General features: G+C 28.8%; 2 protein-coding genes across 3 annotated transcripts in view; both read left to right on the top strand.

The window, feature by feature from the left end:
- The window catches only part of LOC122271244 (cuticle collagen 2-like), a 120150-nt gene extending 110119 nt beyond the window's left edge, over positions 1-10031 (top strand). The window contains exons 2-3 of one of the 2 annotated variants that reach the window (XM_071187080.1): positions 1635-1690; positions 6748-6961. In XM_071187080.1, coding sequence (XP_071043181.1) covers positions 1635-1690; positions 6748-6864 — 173 coding nt within the window. In that variant the 3' untranslated portion in view covers positions 6865-6961. Of the gene's footprint in view, positions 1-1634; positions 1691-6747; positions 6962-9817 lie in introns of those variants that run through there. The other variant, XM_071187079.1, reaches the window with a different exon arrangement.
- A 3015-nt stretch (positions 10032-13046) lies between these two features.
- On the top strand, positions 13047-19342 carry LOC110282727 (cuticle collagen 2-like). The gene is made up of 3 exons (XM_043055469.2): positions 13047-13710; positions 15973-16028; positions 19135-19342. The coding sequence occupies exon 1, from the start codon at positions 13199-13201 to the stop codon at positions 13577-13579; it is 381 nt and encodes a 126-aa protein (XP_042911403.1). The 5' UTR covers positions 13047-13198; the 3' UTR covers positions 13580-13710; positions 15973-16028; positions 19135-19342.
- The last annotated feature ends 210 nt before the right edge of the window (positions 19343-19552 follow it).

Here is a 19552-nt window from a genome sequence, read left to right on the forward strand (position 1 = left end):
TCAGGGTGTATAAAAATCATGATTTTTTTTAAAAAATCAAAAAAATCGGATTTTTTTGATTTTAATCGGATTTTTTTGATTTTAATCATGATTTTTTTATAATTTCAATTCTATGGAATATAATCAATTTTGTGTACCATAGATTTAAAGTTGTATTGTATTACTATTGTTACTTATGGTATACATTGGAAATAAACATTACTAACCATTATCAACAAAATATTTCTTAATAATTTAAAAGCAAAAGGTGAAATAAGAAATAAACAATAACAAAGTGATTTCAAACTACAAATCAAGAAAGAAATTGTTTATCAAACAATATGTGATAATTATTAATTCTACATCTACAATATCAAATTATTTAAACAATCATTTAATTAGTTTTATTTAAAGATTTAAACATAAGGACTAATTTAGCTGCCTTTTCTACACCCAATTGATTCCGTAGTTTAGTATGTACAAGTCCAAAAGTGGAAAACATCCTCTCTATCCCTGCAGTTGTTCCTTTTGCAGTACATAACAACTGTATTGCATCAAACTCTTTTTGACCTACACAGTTCTTTAGAAGCGCAATTGATTTCCACCATTCCAAGATGTTTAAAGATTCTAGAGATTCTTTATCAAACAAAGTTCCATTAAACGGAGGAGAGCGTACAATGAATTTTAGCAAAATACTTAATAAGGAGGTTTCTCCATACTTTTCTTTAACAAAGTTTACAGCTTGATCTTTTTCATTTAGTGTTAAACATTGTACTTCAGAATTAGGATCCAAGAGGTAAGCTAGGAAATGAGCTGGTGTTAACGCTTGTTCATATCGTTTAGTAAAAAAATTTTTGCAGCAATTATTATTAGAATCTTTCAGAGTTTCCTTTAAATTTTTCCAGATGTTGACAACATTTGATAAACTACAATTATAAATACAATTATATTAATTATTTTGGGCAGCTCTCCTGGTCAAGCAATTGGGACTATATTTCTGAGATTCCGGACAGTCCCTATTTTTGGGGGTCGGAAATCGAATTCGTCGATAAAAAGTTATGTTTATTCACTGAAAGTACGTTTTGGTGCCTAATTTCGCAACTTAAAATATCGTTTTTTATTCGGCATATTTGAGCTCACCCCTTTGAACCATTTGGAGTAAATTCTAGAGCGTGAAGATTCGATCATTAGATCAAAAGTTAATCAGGGGGCTCGTTTTTGTTTGTTTTGCGCAGTAGTGGGATAATGCAAAACATGCGTTTATAAATTTCATGACCTGCTACATTAGGCTTCCTAATTCATTCTCTCTGGACTGGGTAAATAACTATGATGAACAGAGCATCACAATGCTTTTTTTTCGGTCTAAATATTAGTTAGAGAGAATGTGTATGTTTCTTTGACTATTTTGACAAAAAATTTCAAGTTGTATAACTTAAAATTTTTACATTTAAGAGAAAATAAAAAAATAAATAAAAAAATAAATAATCTTTGTCCTAAAATTTTTGCATTTTAAGAGAAAATATTGAAACATCTTATATTTATTTTGACATATTTATGTTATTTTTAGTAAGTCTTAAATGATATATTACATTAAAATACAGTAGCATGAATGCATGCTATAATCGCATGCAATAATTGTATATTTTATTTTTCAGAAATGCGGAATGATAACAGAATTGGTCCAGAGCAGTGTCAATCAGGAAATCAAACAGTGAGTTATAGTTATTCAAAAAACATTTATAATTACATTAATGAACGTAATAAATAAATCTAAGCATAATAAATAAATCTAAGCAGTCCTTATTTTAGCGTTTTCTATAAAAACTCAACTTTTATCCATTTTAACTTAAGTGTTACCATTTGGTAGAATTTTTAAAAGCAGAAATACTTTAATTGAAACTTAAAAATGGTTGTATATTTTTCTTAAATTTATGCCGTGCAATTTTAGTTGACGCTGAAGAGACTGAGAAAAAAAAAGCGTTTTTGAAACTACCAGAATACGGTAAAATTTACCGTGATCTATGAGAATACCAAAAAGCTCGGTAGTTTTTACCGCAGCGTCTCGATAATGATTTTTGTAAAATTAACAACAAAATATGATTTCATAATGTATAATATATAATTCGGTAAATGTTGCAAAATATGATTATTTTATATCATGATACCTCAAAGTGTGGCAAAATAAAAATAAAAAACATTAGATTAAATTTACTTTTTAGTTTTGTATATTATGCGAACTGTGCAGTAATGAGAACTATAATTTCAAAAACCAGAATTTTCGGAAAATCTAACCAAACGAGCGGAAAAATTACCAAATGAATGGTTTAAGTACCGTATAATTTCGTTTTATTAACTAGAATTATGGTTTTTATTGCTGCTACACTGTATTACTGCTACACTGTAGAAACCAGTTAGTCTACAGATAATCTTGCTAATGTGCAGATTTACTAGGATGATTTCTTAAAATACCGTAACAAAGCAGTAACAAATTGCTTGTCTTACTGCTACTGTGTAGAAATGATTTATTCTACAAATTATCTCGCTAATGTGCAAATTAACTAGAGTGATTTCTTCAAGTCCCAAAAAATCGTAAAAATGTAACACATTTGACGTTATTTATTTTCTAAATTAGAATGATTTTGCAGAATAAAATACAATATACAAAAAGTGGTTTCAATCTCAAGTGAAAAATTTAGCACGGAACCTTTGAATTAATCCACTTTTTAAAGGTTTTGAGAACATTTAACAGAGTTGTTTTATGAAATTTGTGAATAGAATATGATTCAAAAAAGTTGGATTAATAAAGAAAACAAAGTATTTTTTAAATATTTATCTTTTGTAATACATCTTTCTAAAACAGAATAACCACGAACGGTCCTGTCACCGCTTTTGAGATTTGTTTGTAGATTCCGTATGTTATCCATTTAGAACATTATTATCAGTTTAAAACTAAGGTTATTAAAAAGTTTACTTAAAATTGGCTTTCTGCGTTCAGATAAATCAAGTTGAATAATAGTTTTAAAATGTATTGGCTTGCTTTCAAACTGTATTTCTCAGTATAATGAATGGTCCAAATTAGTACTTTAATTATAATATTTCAGTATTTATTCTTCACTAAGACTTAGATTGTAATTGAATGCATTAATTGAGTTGTATTAAACAAGAAAATGATAAGTTATCAAGTTCGTCCACACTAGCCTCATTGCTTGTCCCATATAGTGTAATAATAGTTTTAAAATGTATTGGCTTGCTTTCAAACTATATTTCTCAGTATAATGAATGGTCCAAATTAGTACTTTAATTATAATATTTCAGTATTTATTTTTCACTAAGACTTAGATTGTAATTGAATGCATTAATTGAGTTGTATTAAACAAGAAAATGATAAGTTATCAAGTTCGTCCACACTAGCCTCATTGCTTGTCCCATATAGTGTAATAATAGTTTTAAAATGCATTGACTTGCTTTCAAACTGTATTTCTCAGTATAATGAATAGTCCAAATCAGTACTTCAATTACAAGCGTCTACAAGAACAACCTTAAGAAAAATTATTATTAAATAAACAGTTTTGCAATTCCAAATATAAACAAGAATGCAGGTAATCGTTCAAATTATTCTTAAAAAAACACTTCAGGAGTTAAAAAAATATATTAAATGTGGTATTTTCATAAATTAGTGAAAAATGGCCGAATAGTCCCCTTTCCCCTGTCTGGCTAATTTTAATGCGCAGAAACTCTTATTATTCGAAAAGCAGTTTTGCAAAAATGTCATTATAAAAGATTTTACATTTAGTAATTTTTTAAAAAGAAACGATAGTAAGTAAAATCATGAAATCAAATATAATTAATTAAAAAAAATTTTTTAACACTTCTCTGACTGCGCTTTCTAGATATACAACGTAAATGTATTAAAAATTCGATTTATTTAAAAAATTTTAAAATAAAGCTTTTAAATTAAAACTTCGAAAGTAAATTTAATGACTAATTTTTGTCGTCTTGACCAAAGCACTTGAACATTTAAGATCGATTCCTAATTACGTTTAAATCCATACTGAAAAAAAAAGTTTAGTCAAAACTACCAAAATATGGTAAAATTTTGAATTTATCTATGGGAACACATAAAAGGATGTTAATTTTTCGGAAACACTTCGGTTATGACTTCAGGTGAGATTTACAATAAAATGTAATTTTATTTGCTTTTCCAGTCGAGTTCCTCTGAACTTAAATTAGTAACATTAGTAACATTAATAAACATTTAGTAATTTTTTAAAAAGAAACGATAGTAAGTAAAATCATGAAATCAAATATAATTAATTAAAAAAAATTTTTTAACACTTCTCTGACTGCGCTTTCTAGATATACAACGTAAATGTATTAAAAATTCGATTTATTTAAAAAATTTTAAAATAAAGCTTTTAAATTAAAACTTCGAAAGTAAATTTAATGACTAATTTTTGTCGTCTTGACCAAAGCACTTGAACATTTAAGATCGATTCCTANAAAAAAAGATATAACCTTGAATAACTTTCGTTCTAATGATCAGATTTTCACGCACTAAGTATCAATCTTAATGATTCCTGGGGGTGACCTCAAATATACTACTTATTTAGTGCTAACTATTAATTTAGTTACGAAATTGGACACCGAATCGTATTTTCTCTGAATAAACATATATATATTGGTATCATGATTATTGGTGCAGTCCTATTATAGAGCCAATGAAAAAATTGAAAATAAAATATAAGTTGAAAGCAAAGCAATAAAACCTGCTGTAGCCTTGATAAATGATGGAGGCCAAAAGAGGTAGATCAGAGCAAGTTAGAAACTCACGCCGTAAACTAAGGGATCGACATCCACATTAATGAAATAAGATTCCAGAGCAGATTAGAGATATGTATTAATTCAACGTGGGTATAAAAGAATTTGTCTTTGTTTCGCACCTTTATTTAAATTTTATTTTTTCTATATTATAGTTGACGACGCGACTTTTTTTTAAAAATTTTTTTCAAACCAACTCTGTTTTGTATTCTTCATTAATGTCTGGAGGGTATTGAATATGGGTTCTTAGCGAGCATTGTAATAAATTACAGATCGAATTACGGTAAATTACCAACACCCTGTGTGCAGGGACGGATCAAGACAAATTCAGGTCCAAGGCCCACCAAACTTTCCGGGCCCCTTATAAGAATATTTGGAAATTAAATTTCTGAAAAGTAGTCTAATGATAAAAAAGAATCTACTGAACTGCATGATTCAAGAGAAACATTCAAAAAAATTATGAAAGCGGACAATTGAAGATTATTTGTTTAAGATAGAGTTTATGCATCTTCATATTAAAGCAAAATATAAAATAATGTTGTAACAAAACAAAAATAGTTTTGTGACCACAAACAATTGAAATCAGTGATTTTTGCTAAAAGTCACTGATTAGCTGAATTATTTTTTATCGTAAGCTGTAATTAATTCTTTTACTGAGTATTTTATTCAACACAAAACTAGCCAACTTTTCATCAGATTTCACGATAATTTCAGCGTGTATGCTAAGATATTAAGGTTATTAATTATAATTTATATTAAAAAATAAATTTCAACACACAAAAAAAATTCAAAAGAGCCAAAATTATAGCAACTCTTAGAAAATTTAAAACGCATTTAAGCAATAATTTATTTAGACAAATCACTTTTAAAAAAAATTCATTTTCAATGAAAGAGTTATGATACATTGATGAAACATTTTTCAAGTACTCAATTCAATAGACTTTTTAAAAAAGTTTTTTTTTGTACACTTTTTTCAGCAAATAATTTTACAAGAATTTCAAAATCCTGTTACGCAATAATATCTAATTCAACTTATAACAAAATAGGTTATTTCTGCTTCGAAATTTGATCTTAAATACTACTAAATAAATATAAAAGCAGAATATAAATTGAGCAAAACAAAGTTATGTTCAAATAAAAATCGTCAAAGACATCTGTTAACCACAAGCAAAAACTACTGTACTTTTACTTTATACACAAGCAGAAACAGAAACTGTACTTTTGCTTTATTATTAAGCTGTAACTATTCACCTGTCTTTAGATTTAAAGTTATTTTTAAAAAATGATAAGTTTTTTTATTTCTATGTACACTTTTTTCAGCAAATAATTTTATGAGAATTTCAAAGCTTTTTGCATTTTATTCATTTAATGTTATCATGTTAATGCAAATGATGCTAAATCATTAAAAGCTGTTTTCTTTTATTTCGAACAACCAGATTTATAATTTGGTTTCATCATTTCGAAACTGTCAAGAAAATCGAAATCTTAATATTGTAGAAGTCGTGTAAATAGAACAATTTAAAACATCAACATGAAAGATTGTTGCTCTCCATCTGAAGCATTTACACATTTGTTGTGGGCCTAGGCGATAATCAGGCCCTGCCTGTGTGCATCAATCGTAAAATTAATTTTTCCGTTAAATTCATTTTTACAGCAAAATTCTGTACCATATATTTTACCTTAATAATTAGTGACTCGGTGATTTTGAAATAAATATCGCGGTAAAACTTACGATATAACATGTTTTTTGTTGTGTAAAAGTTTGCGGTAAAAAGTGCCGGCAGTCTGGATGACGTACCTTGTACTGTAATTTGAACCTGAATTTTTCATCGTGTAGACTTTTTCCACCTTAAAAAGTTTGAAGTTAATTTTTTTTCTAATATTAGAATAAAGGTACTTTTTTGTCGTGTTCCTTAATTTTTTTAATGTATTTATTTATTTATTTATTAGATATGCATGTTTGAAGATGTGGAAAAGGTTCGCTGTGCAGTAACTGAGCCAACGCCACAAGACTGTGTGGATAAGATTATGGAGGTTGTGCAAGGAAATTTATGTTCCGGAGCCTAAGTTTGATGAAATCGAAATTTTAATTGTAAATATAACTGTTGCCACCTTTTGTGATGAAACATGAAATGTCGGTGAAATAAATATATTCAATTTTAAAGTTCTACATTTTTTTTATACAAAATTTGTTTCAATAACACACTTTTAGTTTTTAAAGCTTCAAAAAAAATTCACTAATTTAATGTTTATCATAAGTAGTTGAATTTCTTACTGAAACATTAGAATTCCGATTTTGATATTTTTTGATTTTCTAAAAATTTTTTTTTCTAATTTAATTGGTTAAAATAACAGATAGATCAGATTATAAACAGCCATTTACACAACTGAGTAGTTGATTAATTTTTTTTCGCTTGTAATGCTGATTTAAAAAATAATATTGTCCTGATATAAAACCCTTATTTGATTTAATTCGGATACAAAACTACGAATATTTTGTTTAAAAAAATATATTTACTTTTATGTTTACTTTTAATGGTGCAATAAAAATTTTATATATCTAAGGATTCAAACAGGGTTCAACTATCAAAAATTAATATATTAATTATGACAAAAGAATAAATTAAATATAATGCTGAACAAAACATATTTCATTTAATTGTACCCTAATAATTTTATCAAAAGAATACAAAATGAATATTGCAAAAATTTCAGAAAATTGTGCAATTTTGTTTAAACCGATCACAGTNTCCTAAGGATTCCTTATTTTTAGATTTTTCAATCGATATGGTTTCGTTTAATTCCTGAATTTTCTTGGTAGCGCGGAATTTACAACGAACAACTTTTTCACTGTACTCTTCTGATTTCGAAAATTCGTCTTCAAACTCATCTGGTGTAAACAAAACTTCTAATTCTTTGTTAATCGATTCAAGTGATTCATTTTTGTTTAGAAGAAAATGTAAACACTCTTCTAAAACACTGATATCTGACACTTCTGTTTTAAGTTCATTTTCTAATACATTCAGTGCTTTAGTAACAGACGATCTAAGCAAACCTCTTTTTTTCTTTAAAATTGTTACCCGTTCCTCCATTGTTTATTTTTTTAATTTAGTGCTAATTTATATTTTTCATTTCAATTTAATAAGTGTTCAAATTAAAAAAGTTAACTATCGTCCCAGCAGGGGATGCCATATAACGAATACTAAACAAAGACTTCTAATGATTCAATATATATCAACAAGGAATCTTACCTTGTTTCGGCTTCTTGTTCTGCCTTCACCTAGTATTCTCTTCCAAAGGTCTTGGGCTGTAGATAACTAATACACTTAGGCTGAAAAATACTTCGCACAAAACGTTTAAGAATTAAATTTAATAATTTAAGCATGATAAAAAAAGGGAAAGCTATATACAGATGAAAAGAGTTGTACGTTGTTCATTACAAATTCTAAGCTATACCACGCTCGTGGAGAAAAAGTTCGTAATTGAATGTTTCTGTATTTGTCCGCTAGGGGGGATCGAGGTATTCTCAACAGTAATAAAGACATTAGTAATGAATCCTCTATTCATTCTCTTAATTGTCATTTTTCTAAAAGAAATTAATCCCTCAAAATCAACATATATGAGCTTTTTCTGAAACGAACCGCAGAAAACTGCTAATTGAGAAAAAAAATATTAAAAATATATATTAGTTACATATTTTGCTTTCAGATTTTCAACAAGAGGTCAAAATATAATACAAATTATGCAGGATTATTTTTTCTTAAATTTTGATATTAACCTTTACTTTGACTAGTTTCAATTAATCAACATTAAGCAAAACCAAATAGATGCCATTGGAAGAAATATGAATTTATTAAAATTGCAACACATTTGACGTTATTTAGTTTCTAAATTAGAATGATTTTGTAGAATGATATACAATATACAAAAAGTTGTTTCAATCTCAAGTGAAAAATTTAGTACGGAACCTTTGCATTAATTCACTTTTTAAAGGTTTTGAGAACATTTAACAGAGTTGTTTTATGAAATTAGTGAAAAGAATATGATTCAATAAAGTTGGATTAATAACGAAAGCAAAGTGTTTTTTAAATATTTATTTTTTGTAATACATTATTATAAAACAGAATAACCACGAACAGTCCTGTCCACGCTTTTGCGATTTGTTTGCAGACTCTGTGTGTTGTCCTTCAGAATATTTCATCATTAATTTATTATTATAAATTATTATTTTATTAAAAAATTTGACTTAAAATTGGCTTTTTGCTTTCAGATAAATCAAATTGAATAATAGTTTTAAAATGTATTGGCTTGCTTTCAAACTGTATTTCTCAGTATAATGAACAGTACAAATTAGTACTTTAATTATAATATGCCAGTATTTATTCTTCACTGAGACTTAGATTGTAGTTGATTGCATTAATTGAGTTGTATTAAACGAGAAAATAATAAGTTATTAAGTTCATCCACTCTAGCCACATAGCTTGTCCCATGTAGTGGTGCAAACGTCTACAAAAACAACCTTTTTTAAAAAAACTATTATTCAATAATCAGTTTCGTAATTCCAAATATAAACGAGAATGCAGGTAAACGTCCAAATTATTCTTAAAAAAACGCTTTATAAGTTAAGAAAATATATTAAATATGGTATTTTCATAAATTAGTAAAAATGGCCGAATAGTCCCCTTTCCTCTATCAGGCTAATTCTAATGCGTAGAAACTCTTATTATTCGAAAAGCAGCTTTGCAAAAATGTCATTAAAAAAGATTTTACATTTTGTAATTTTTTAAAAAGAAACGATAGTAAGTTTAATCATGAAATCAAATATAATTAATTTAAACAATTTTTTTAACTCTTCTCTGACAGCGCTTTCTACATATATCGCATAAAAGAATTAAAAATTATTTTACAATTTTTAAAATAAAGCTTTAAAGTTATTTTTTCTTTTCGAATAGTAGAATAAAGGTACTTTTTTTGTCATGTTCCTTAATTTTTTTTATGTATTTATTTATTCATTTTTTAGATATGCATGTCTGAAGATGTGGAAAAGGTTCGCTGTGCAGTAACTGAGCCAATGCCACAAGAATGTGTGGATAAGATTATGGAGTTTGTACAAGGAAATTTATGCTCCGGAGCCGAAGTTTGATGATATCGAAATTTAAATTGTAAATATAACTGTTGCCACCTTTTATGATGAAACATGAAATGTGGATGAAATAAATATATTCAATTATAAAGTTCTGCATTTTTTAATACAAAATTTGTTTCAATAACACACTTTTAATGTTTAAAGCTTCAAAAAAAATTAATTGATTTAATGTTTCTGATAAGTAGTTGAATTTCTTACTGAAAAGTTAGAATTCCGATTTAAAAAATTTTCATAATTATATCGTTTCTTTCTGAGGAAAATTTTTTCTTATTGAATTGGTTAAAATTAGGGATGGATCAGATTATAAACAGTCATTTATACAACTGAGTAGTTAAATACATTCCTTTCGCTTATTAAAAATAATTTTGTCTTAAAATAAAACACCTATTTGATTTAATTCGGATACAAAACCACGAATATTTTGTGTAAAAAAATATATTTAACTTCATCGTTACTTTAAATGGTAGAATAAAATTTTATATATCTAAGAATTCAAACAGGCTAAAACCATCACAAGTTAATATATTAGTTATGACAAAAGAATAACTTAAATATAATGCTAAACAAAACACTTTTAATTTAATTGCACCCTAATCATTTCATCAGCTGTCAATATATTACACAATGAATATTGCAAAAATTTCAGAAAATTGAGCAACCTTGTTTAAGCCGACCACAGAGCTGAAGTAAAATAGTAAATGGATCATTGGTTATGGTCCACCTTGCTGTCGAGCTAACCGTGTGAGGTTTTTGCGATTATCCTCTCCATGTAGCGCAAAGACAGGTTTACTCCATTACAAAGCTCTCCACGAAGGCCAGTTTTTCACAGTGCTTGATCTGGGAGTTACTTTGTCGTCGTACGCGGTTAGGGGCACTTTTCTATTATGACCTGTCTAGGAGCACAAGAAGGAACAGTTCATAGTAGGGTTGTGCCGTAAGCATCGTATGACGATACCTCTGGGCATGGATACTAATGAAATTTTAATTTTAATTTTACCATGGAATCATATCTTTGCATACGATCTGTGTATGTTGTTAAAATACTACGTTATTCATTAGTTTTGATTTTTCATCTGTAATATAAAATGCGTTTGTGATTCTCTCTCTTATAACTCTTTGTTCTAGTGTTCTGAAATTCGGACAGAGGTGTAAAGGATTAATTATAATTCATGATCCGAACAATTGTTCAAAAATTTCAATTGATCATTTGGTACAGACGTTTAAAAAATGATATTTCCCCATATCAATTAGTCTTTATAAATAAAATTGCAGACGATTTTGTTTATTAAATATTTTAAAGATAACATCGGGATTGTTTGCTAGCTTATAGCTTTCATAAATAGTTTTTATTATTTAAAAAAAATAGTTTATTGCACTTTTTTTAATGTTTAGTTGTTTTTTATTCTTTATGTCTCAATTATTAACAAGAACGTGGTAGTATAAGTGGACTGCCTCATCAAATGAGTATTCCTGAAATAATCTGAAACAACGTGTTTATTTTTTTCTTACTGTTTCAAACGTATTACTGTAAAACAAAATTATTTTGCATTAATAGTAATTAAAATAAAATAAATTAGGTACTGAAACACAAAATTGATGGAGAAATAATTTTTTTCGTTCAGAAGAAAAGAAAAAATTTGTAATACATTTTATGACGCCAATGGTGCTTAATTGATTTTGATAATGAGTACTAGCTGAAATTAAAAAATAAGCCATAGACTAAAATGCAAAATTAATTGAGAAATTCAATTTATTCCTCTAAGAGAAAGATAAAAAATCGTTGTGTTATTACTGACAATGATGCTTAATTAAATTTGATGAAGGCAATATTGGTATCATGATTATTGCTGCAGTTTTATTATAGATACCGTTGAAGGGAGTTTTTCATGGCCCTACGAATAAGTACCGAAAAAAAAACCCACCAGTTTGTGGTACATTTTGGTGATTGTGAGTCTTCATCGTTCAATAACATTTTTATTTGAACCGACCGGACTGTAAGGGTAGTAGTACTGTGTGTGTAGGGGTCAGGGAACTGGCCTTGCATCAGAAAGGTTCTGGGTTCGAATCCCAGGAATGGCATGGATGTTTTTTCATTCTCCATACTATCTGTCCTTCCTGTAGGTGCAACGTTGGCCCACCAAATGTGGTGCCACTGAAAGAGTGGCCAACAAATCTTCCCTGTAAATGTCTGTATTGACGAAATGTTATCACAGGTGTAAATTGGAAATTAATAAAATTACAAAAAAATTATTTTAGGTTTTTCTTTATCTAATAACACAAAGCAACCGAGAAGGACAAATAATAATAATAAATAAATAAATAAAAATGAAATTATTTTAGCAGTATTAATTGTGTTTGTATATGTCTTTTAGTTTTGTACATGATTTTGTAATGTTCTATATTAAATTAATGAATATCTATTTTTTTCTCAACCGGTGCTAAGAACGGACATCCAGCTAGTAATGTAATAAGATCAAATTTTTCTCATCTGCAATAATATTTCGAACTCATTATTTAGATAGCATATATTCTTATATTACTGTTTCAAACTCACGCAAAATTTATTCAGGAGAAAACCTGATAAACATCTTCCAAATTTCTGATATAAGATAAGAATTGAACTTACGAGGAAGTCGGAAGTAAGAAGTTTTTATCCACCTGGTTATCCACCTGGTAGTCCTGGTTCTCCTGGACCACCAGGTAGTCCAGGAGGCGCCGGATGTCCAATAGGAGCTCCTGCTCCAGGAGGCACTGGTGGAATGATCATGCTACCCTTGTATCCAGAGTGTGCCACTTATGATAACTTAATGCACGATATGTTTAAAGGTAAGTTATTTTAAATGAGAGCTAAAAGGATTTTTGTATTGTTTAAGATTGGAACACTTTTAAAGTTTCAGTAAATAAAATAAGAAATACACTGGTTATCNTCTAATCAATAACTTCTAAATTTCTGAAATAATATAAGAAATGAACTTATCAGGAAGTCGTAAGTAAAAAGTTTTAATCTGTCACTTCAACACGTGTATGCAACTATTATCATTTGCTTATACTCTTAATCTTACTGCTTCCTCTTACGCAAAAGAAGAAGAAAATTTTCTACAGCGCGTGTCTAGAAGGTCACTGATAACGTGTTGTTTTGACGGCGCGTGTTGTTAATAATTTATAGATGAATAAGATACGTTGCAGGAAGTATACACACGGCATCGAACTATTGCTATAAAAAGCATACTTTTGCATGTTTCCTTCTGCTTCGACATGAAGTGCTTCATATTTAATGTTTTATTGATCACAGTGGTAATCCTTGCAACAATACAAGTTCAAGGTGGTAGTCCTGGTTCTCCTGGAGCACCAGGTAGTCCAGGATGCCCTGGTGGTCCAGGAGGGGCCGGTGGTCCAGGAAGTGCTGGTGGCCCAGGAGTCTCTGGTGGTCCAGGAGGCACTGGGGGCCAGGGAGGAACTGGTTTTCCTAATTGCCCTGGTGGACCAGGAGGGGCCGGTGGACCAGGAGGTGCAGGTGGTCCAGGAGGAGGTGGTGGTACAGGAGGCGGTGGTGGAGGAGGAGGCCCTGGTTCTCCACCTGGAAGTCCTGGTTCTCCTGGACCACCAGGTAGTCCAGGAGGCGCCTGGGTCCAATAGGAGCTGCTGCTCCAGGAGGCGCCGGGGTCCAATAGGAGCTACTGCTCCAGGAGGCGCTGGTGGAATGATCTTGCAACCCTTGTATTCAGAGTGTGCCATTTATGGTAAATTAATGCACGATATGTTTGAAGGTAAGTTATTTTAAATACGTCATAAAATGATTTTTGTCTTGTTTAAGATTGGAACACTTTTAAAGTTTCAGTAAATAAAATAAGAAATAGCTTATTAGGTAGCAGCTACTGATTTTTATGTAATATGGTTGGTAGAATTCAAAATATAGATGTCATCATTGTGTAGAAGCCACTGTTAATCATGTAATGTAAAACTGGTTAATTGTTTTCAGAATGTAAAACATAGTATTATACCTATGTAAAGGTTGCATTTAATGTAAAGGATTTTGTAATGTAAAATTAGTTAATTGTTGGCGGAATACAAAACGTAAAATACATCACGATGTAAAATGGTTTAGTTGTTTGATACATCTTAATTTTTATTTTAGCTATTTGGTTCTGACTAATTTTTTAAATATAATTTAAATTTATGTAATAAAATAAAACAATAATAGATTTGATTCTGAAAAAATATCAGATATTTTTTGAGCAATACTGTATGTTTCTAAATAAAGTTTGGCAACTATTCTGGAAATAGTAATGTCAAGGACAGTGGTTTAAGCTCACGGAGTAGTTTATTTCTACCCATTCCTGACTCATTCAAGTTTAATGTTATGTACAATGCGCAAAATAAAAATTGGACCACCCTGAATAGCTTTTGACCTAATGAAGGTATTTTCACGTTCTAGAACTCTATGGTTAGAGGGGTGACCTAATTAGTGCAGACGATGTTTTGAGTTACGAAATCAGGCACGAAACAGTATTTTCTTTAAATAAATATAGTTATTTTTTTCTCGATGAATGAGGATTTTCGACTCTCAAAATATAGGGGCTTGGTTAGGATATATGGTTAATTTGGTCAGAGGAGTGGGCGAAAGTTTGAACCCCTTACTGTTAATTTTCATTTTTTGATTTTGCCATATCGCGAGATCTTTTTAAGTAAATTGAAAACATTTTGCCCACAAATATAAAATTAATTTAACCATGGATAATTCCACCCAAAAAATGAATTTCGATAAGCCTCTTCTATTTTTTATTGTTTTATTAAAAAGCAATGGAAAAAAATTGGATTGTAAATTATGCAACTTTTGACAATTAAATAAATTTAAATTATGCAACTTTTATTTTAAAGAATGTATTTTTACATGACAAATTAGAAATTTTGAGCACAATTGGTCAAATAGTTCCTGAGAAATCAAATTCTAAAAATACGACTTTTTCAAAATAAGATTTCTGTTAAACTATTTGACCGATTTCGCTCAAATTTTGTTTTGTTGTTACATTTTATGAATTTGAATTCCGAATTCGTCGAAAAAATACGACTTTTTCAGAATAAGATTTCTCATAAACTACTTGACCGATTTCGCTCAAATTTTGTTTTGTCCCTTAAAATTAATTTTTTTTAAAAATGATGTAATAAACTACATATCTTGCAGTTTAATATATTATATTTAATAAACGAATTTTATAAATTTGTGCGAAAATTTTTCAATTCGCTTAAAAAATTTCTCGAGATACGCAAAAAGTAAAATTAACATCAAGGGATCCAATCTTTGGACAGATCTCCTGATCAAGCAATTGGGACCCTATTTCTGGGATTCCGGACAGTCCCTATTTTTTTTTTTNTAAGAAATGATGGAAGCCAAAAGGGGTTGATCAGAGCAAGAGAGAAAGAAATCGAATTCGTCGAGAAAAAGTTATGTTTATTCAGTGAAAGTACGTTTTGGTGTCTAATTTCGTGACTTTAAATATCGTTTATTATTCAGCATATTTGAGCTCACCCCTTTGAGACTTTAAGAGTGAATTCTAGAACGTGAAGATTCGATCATTAGATCAGAAGTTAATCAGGGGGGCTCGCTTTTTTGTTTTGCGCGCCGTAGTGGGATAATGTAAAACATGCGTTTATAAATTTCATGACCTGCTACATTAGGCTTCCTAATTCATTCTCTCTGGACTGGGTAAATAACTAAGATGAATAGAGCATCTTGTTGCTATTTTACCTTTCACAACGCTTTTTTTTTCGCCTAAATATTAATTAGAGAGAATGTGTATGTTTCTTTGACTATTTTGACCATAATTTTTACATTTAAGCGAAAGTAATACAATAAATAATTTTTCACTTAAAATTTTTGCATTTTACGAGAAAATATTAAAACATCTTATATATAATTTGACATATTTATGTTATTTTTAGTAAGTCTTAAATGATATATTATATTTAAAATACAGTAACATGAATACATGCTATAACCGTATGCAATAAATGTATATTTTATTTTTCAGAAATGCGGATTGATAACAGAATTGGTCCAGAGCAGTGTCAATCAGGAAATCAAACAGTGAGTTACAGTTATTCATTAAACGTAATTACATTAATGAACGTAATAAATAAATCTAAGCATAATATATAAATCTAAACAGTTCTTATTTTAACGTTTCTATAAAAACTCAACTTTTATCCATTTTAATTTTAGTGTTACCATTTGGTGGAATATTTAAAACGTAAAAATGTTTTAATAATTGAAACATAAAAATGTTTGTACATTTTTCTTAAATTTATACCTTGCAATTTTAGTTGACGCTAAAGAGACTGAGGAAAAAAAAAGCGTTTGAAGCTACCAGAATGCGGTAAAATTTACCGTGATACTTGCTCTATGAGAACAACAAAAAGCTCGGTAGTTTTTACCGCAGCGTTTTGATAATGATTTTTGTAAAATTAACAACAAAATAAGATTTCATAATGTAAAATATATAATTCGGTAAATGTTGCAAAATATGATTATTTTATATCATGATACCTCAAAGCGTGGCAAAATAAAAAAATAAAAACATTCGATTAAATTTACTTTTTAGTTTTATATATTCTGCGAACTGTGTAGTCATAAGAATTATAATTTTAAAAACCAGAATTTTCGGTAAATCAAACCAAACGCGCGGTAAAATTACCAAATGAATGGTTTAAATACCGTATATTTTGGTTTTATTAACTAGAATTATGGTTTTTATTCATTAGAAATGTCCTTACCATACAGTAAGGTAATTTTTTCAGACATTATTTCCCCTTTTTTTGTAGTATTAATAATGTAACCAAACCGCTTGTGTTACTGCTACACTGTACAAATCAGTTATTCTACAGATAATCTTGCTGATGTGCAGATTTACTAGGATGATTTCTTAAAATATCGCAACAAAGCAGTAACAAATTGCTTGTGTTAATGCTACTGTGTAGAAATGATTTATTCTACAAATTATCTTGCTAATGTGCAAATCAACTTGAGTGATTTCTTAAAGTCCCAAAAATTCGTAAAAATGTAACACATTTGACGTTATTTATTTTCTTAATTAGAATGATTTTGTAGAATGATATACAAAATACAAAAAGTTGTTTCAATCTCAAGTGAAAAATTTAGCACGGAACCTTTGTATTAATTCACTTTTTGAAGGTTTTGAGAACATTTAACAGAGTTGTTTTATGAAATTAGTGAAAAGAATATGATTCAATAAAGTTGGATTAATAAAGAAAACCAAGCATTTTTTATATATTATCTTTTGTAATACATTATATTCTTCAGCAGAATAACCACGAACGGTCCTGTCACCGCTTTTGCGATTTGTTTGTAGATTCCGTGCGTTGTCCATTCAGAATATTTCATCATTAATTTAAAACTAAGGTTATTAAAAATTAAACTTAATATTGGCTTTCTGCTTTCAGATAAACCAAGTTGAATAATAGTTTTAAAATGTATTGGCTTACTTTCAAACTGTATTTCTCAGTATAATGAAAAGTACAAATTAGTACTTTAATTATAGTATGCCAGTATTTATTCTGCACTAAGACTTAGATTGCAGTTGATTGCATTAATTGAGTTGTATTAAACGAGAAAATAATAAGTTATCAAGTTCGTCCGAACTAGCATCATAGCTTGTCTTATATAGTGGGCAAGTGTCTACAAAAACAACCTTTTTTTAAAAATAAAAATATTATTAAATAAACAGTTTTGCAATTCCAAATATGAACAAGAATGCAGGTAAGCGTCCAAATTATTCTTAAAAAAAACACTTCATGAGTTAAAAAAATATATTAAATATGGTATTTTCATAAATTAGAAAAAAATGACCGAATAGTCCCCTTTCCCCTGTCAGGCTAATTTTAATGCGCAGAAACTCTTATAATTCGAAAAGCTGCTTTGCAAAAATGTCATTATAAAAGATTTTACATTTTGTAATTTTTTAAAAAGAAACGATAGTAAGTTAAATCATGAAATCAAATATAATTAATTAAAACAATTTTTTTAACACTTCTCTGACAGCGCTTTCTAGATATACTACATAAATGAATTATAAATTCGATTTATTTTAAAATTTTTAAAATAAAGCTTTTAAATTAAAACTTCGAAAATAATTTTAATGACTATTTTCGTATCGTCTTGACCAAAGCACTTGAGCAATCAAGATCGATTCCTAAGTACGTTTAAATCCATACTGAGAAAAAAAAAGTATAGTCAAAACCACCAAAATAAGGTAAAATTTATCATATTTCTGGCTCTATCTATAGGAACACATGAAAGCATGTTAACTTTTCGGTAATGATTTCAGGTAAGATTAACAATAAAGTGTATTTTTATTTGTTTCTCCACTCATGTTCCTCTGGACTTAAATTGCAAAAAACACTTTTAGTTGCCAATGAAAAAATTGAAAATAAAATATAAGTTGTAAACGAAACAATAAAACCTGCGGTGGCCTTGATGGAGGCCAAAAGAGGTAAATCAGAGCAAGTGAGAAACTCATGTCGTTAACTAAGGAATCGACATCCTCAATAATGAAACACGATTCCAGAGCAGATTTGAGATTTGCATTAATTCAACGTGGGTATAAAAAAATTTCGTCTTTGTTTTACACATTTATTTTTATTTTATTTTTTCCTAATTATAGTTAACAACGTGACGTTTTTTTAATTTTTTTATTTTTTAACCAACTCTGGTTTGTATTCTTCATTAATGTCTGGTGGGTATTGAATATTGGTTCTTTGTAAGCATTGTAATAAATTACAGATCGAATTGCGGTAAATTACCAACACCCTGTGCTGTGCGCATCAATCGTAAAATTAATTTTACCGTAAAATTCATTTTTACAGCAAATTTCAGTACCATATATTTTACATTAATAATTAATCAACTATAGTGACTCCGTGATTTTGAAATAAATATTGCGGTAGAACTTGCAGTATATAATGTTTTTTGTTCCGTGAAAGTTTACCATAAAAAGTACCGGAACTCTGGATGACGTACCTCGTACTGTAATATGATCCCGAATTTTTCATCGTGTAGACTTTTTCCACCTTTAAATGTTTGAAGTTATTTCTTTTTCTAATAGTAGAATAAAGGTACTTTTTTGTCGTGTTCCTTAATTTTTTTTAATGTATTTATTTATTTACTTATTTATTAGATATGCATGTCTAAAGATGTGGAAAAGGTTCGCTGTGCAGTAACTGAGCCAATGCCACAAGAATGTGTGGATAAGATTATGGAGTTTGTACAAGGAAATTCATGTAACGATGTGTGATGAAATCGACATTTAAATTGTAATTATAACTGTTGCCACCATTTATGATGAAACATTAAATGTGGGTGAAATAAATATATTCAATTATGAAGTTCTACATTTTTTTTACAAAATTTGTTTCAATAACACACTTTCAATGCTTAAAACTCATTAATTCATTAATTTAATGTTTATGATAAGAAGTTGAATTTCTTACTGAAAAATTGGAATTCCGATTTTAATTTTTTTTTAATTATATCGCTTCATTCTAAAGAAATTTTTCCTAATTGAATTGGTTAAAATTATGGATGGATCAGATTAT

This window comes from Parasteatoda tepidariorum, chromosome 10 (genome assembly GCF_043381705.1).
Source record: "Parasteatoda tepidariorum isolate YZ-2023 chromosome 10, CAS_Ptep_4.0, whole genome shotgun sequence".
NCBI lineage: Eukaryota > Metazoa > Arthropoda > Arachnida > Araneae > Theridiidae > Parasteatoda > Parasteatoda tepidariorum.

Bases quoted from the DNA above. Each gene is read 5' to 3' on its own strand.
- LOC110282727 (XM_043055469.2), top strand. From the start codon at position 13,199: ATGAAGTGCTTCATATTTAATGTTTTATTGATCACAGTGGTAATCCTT.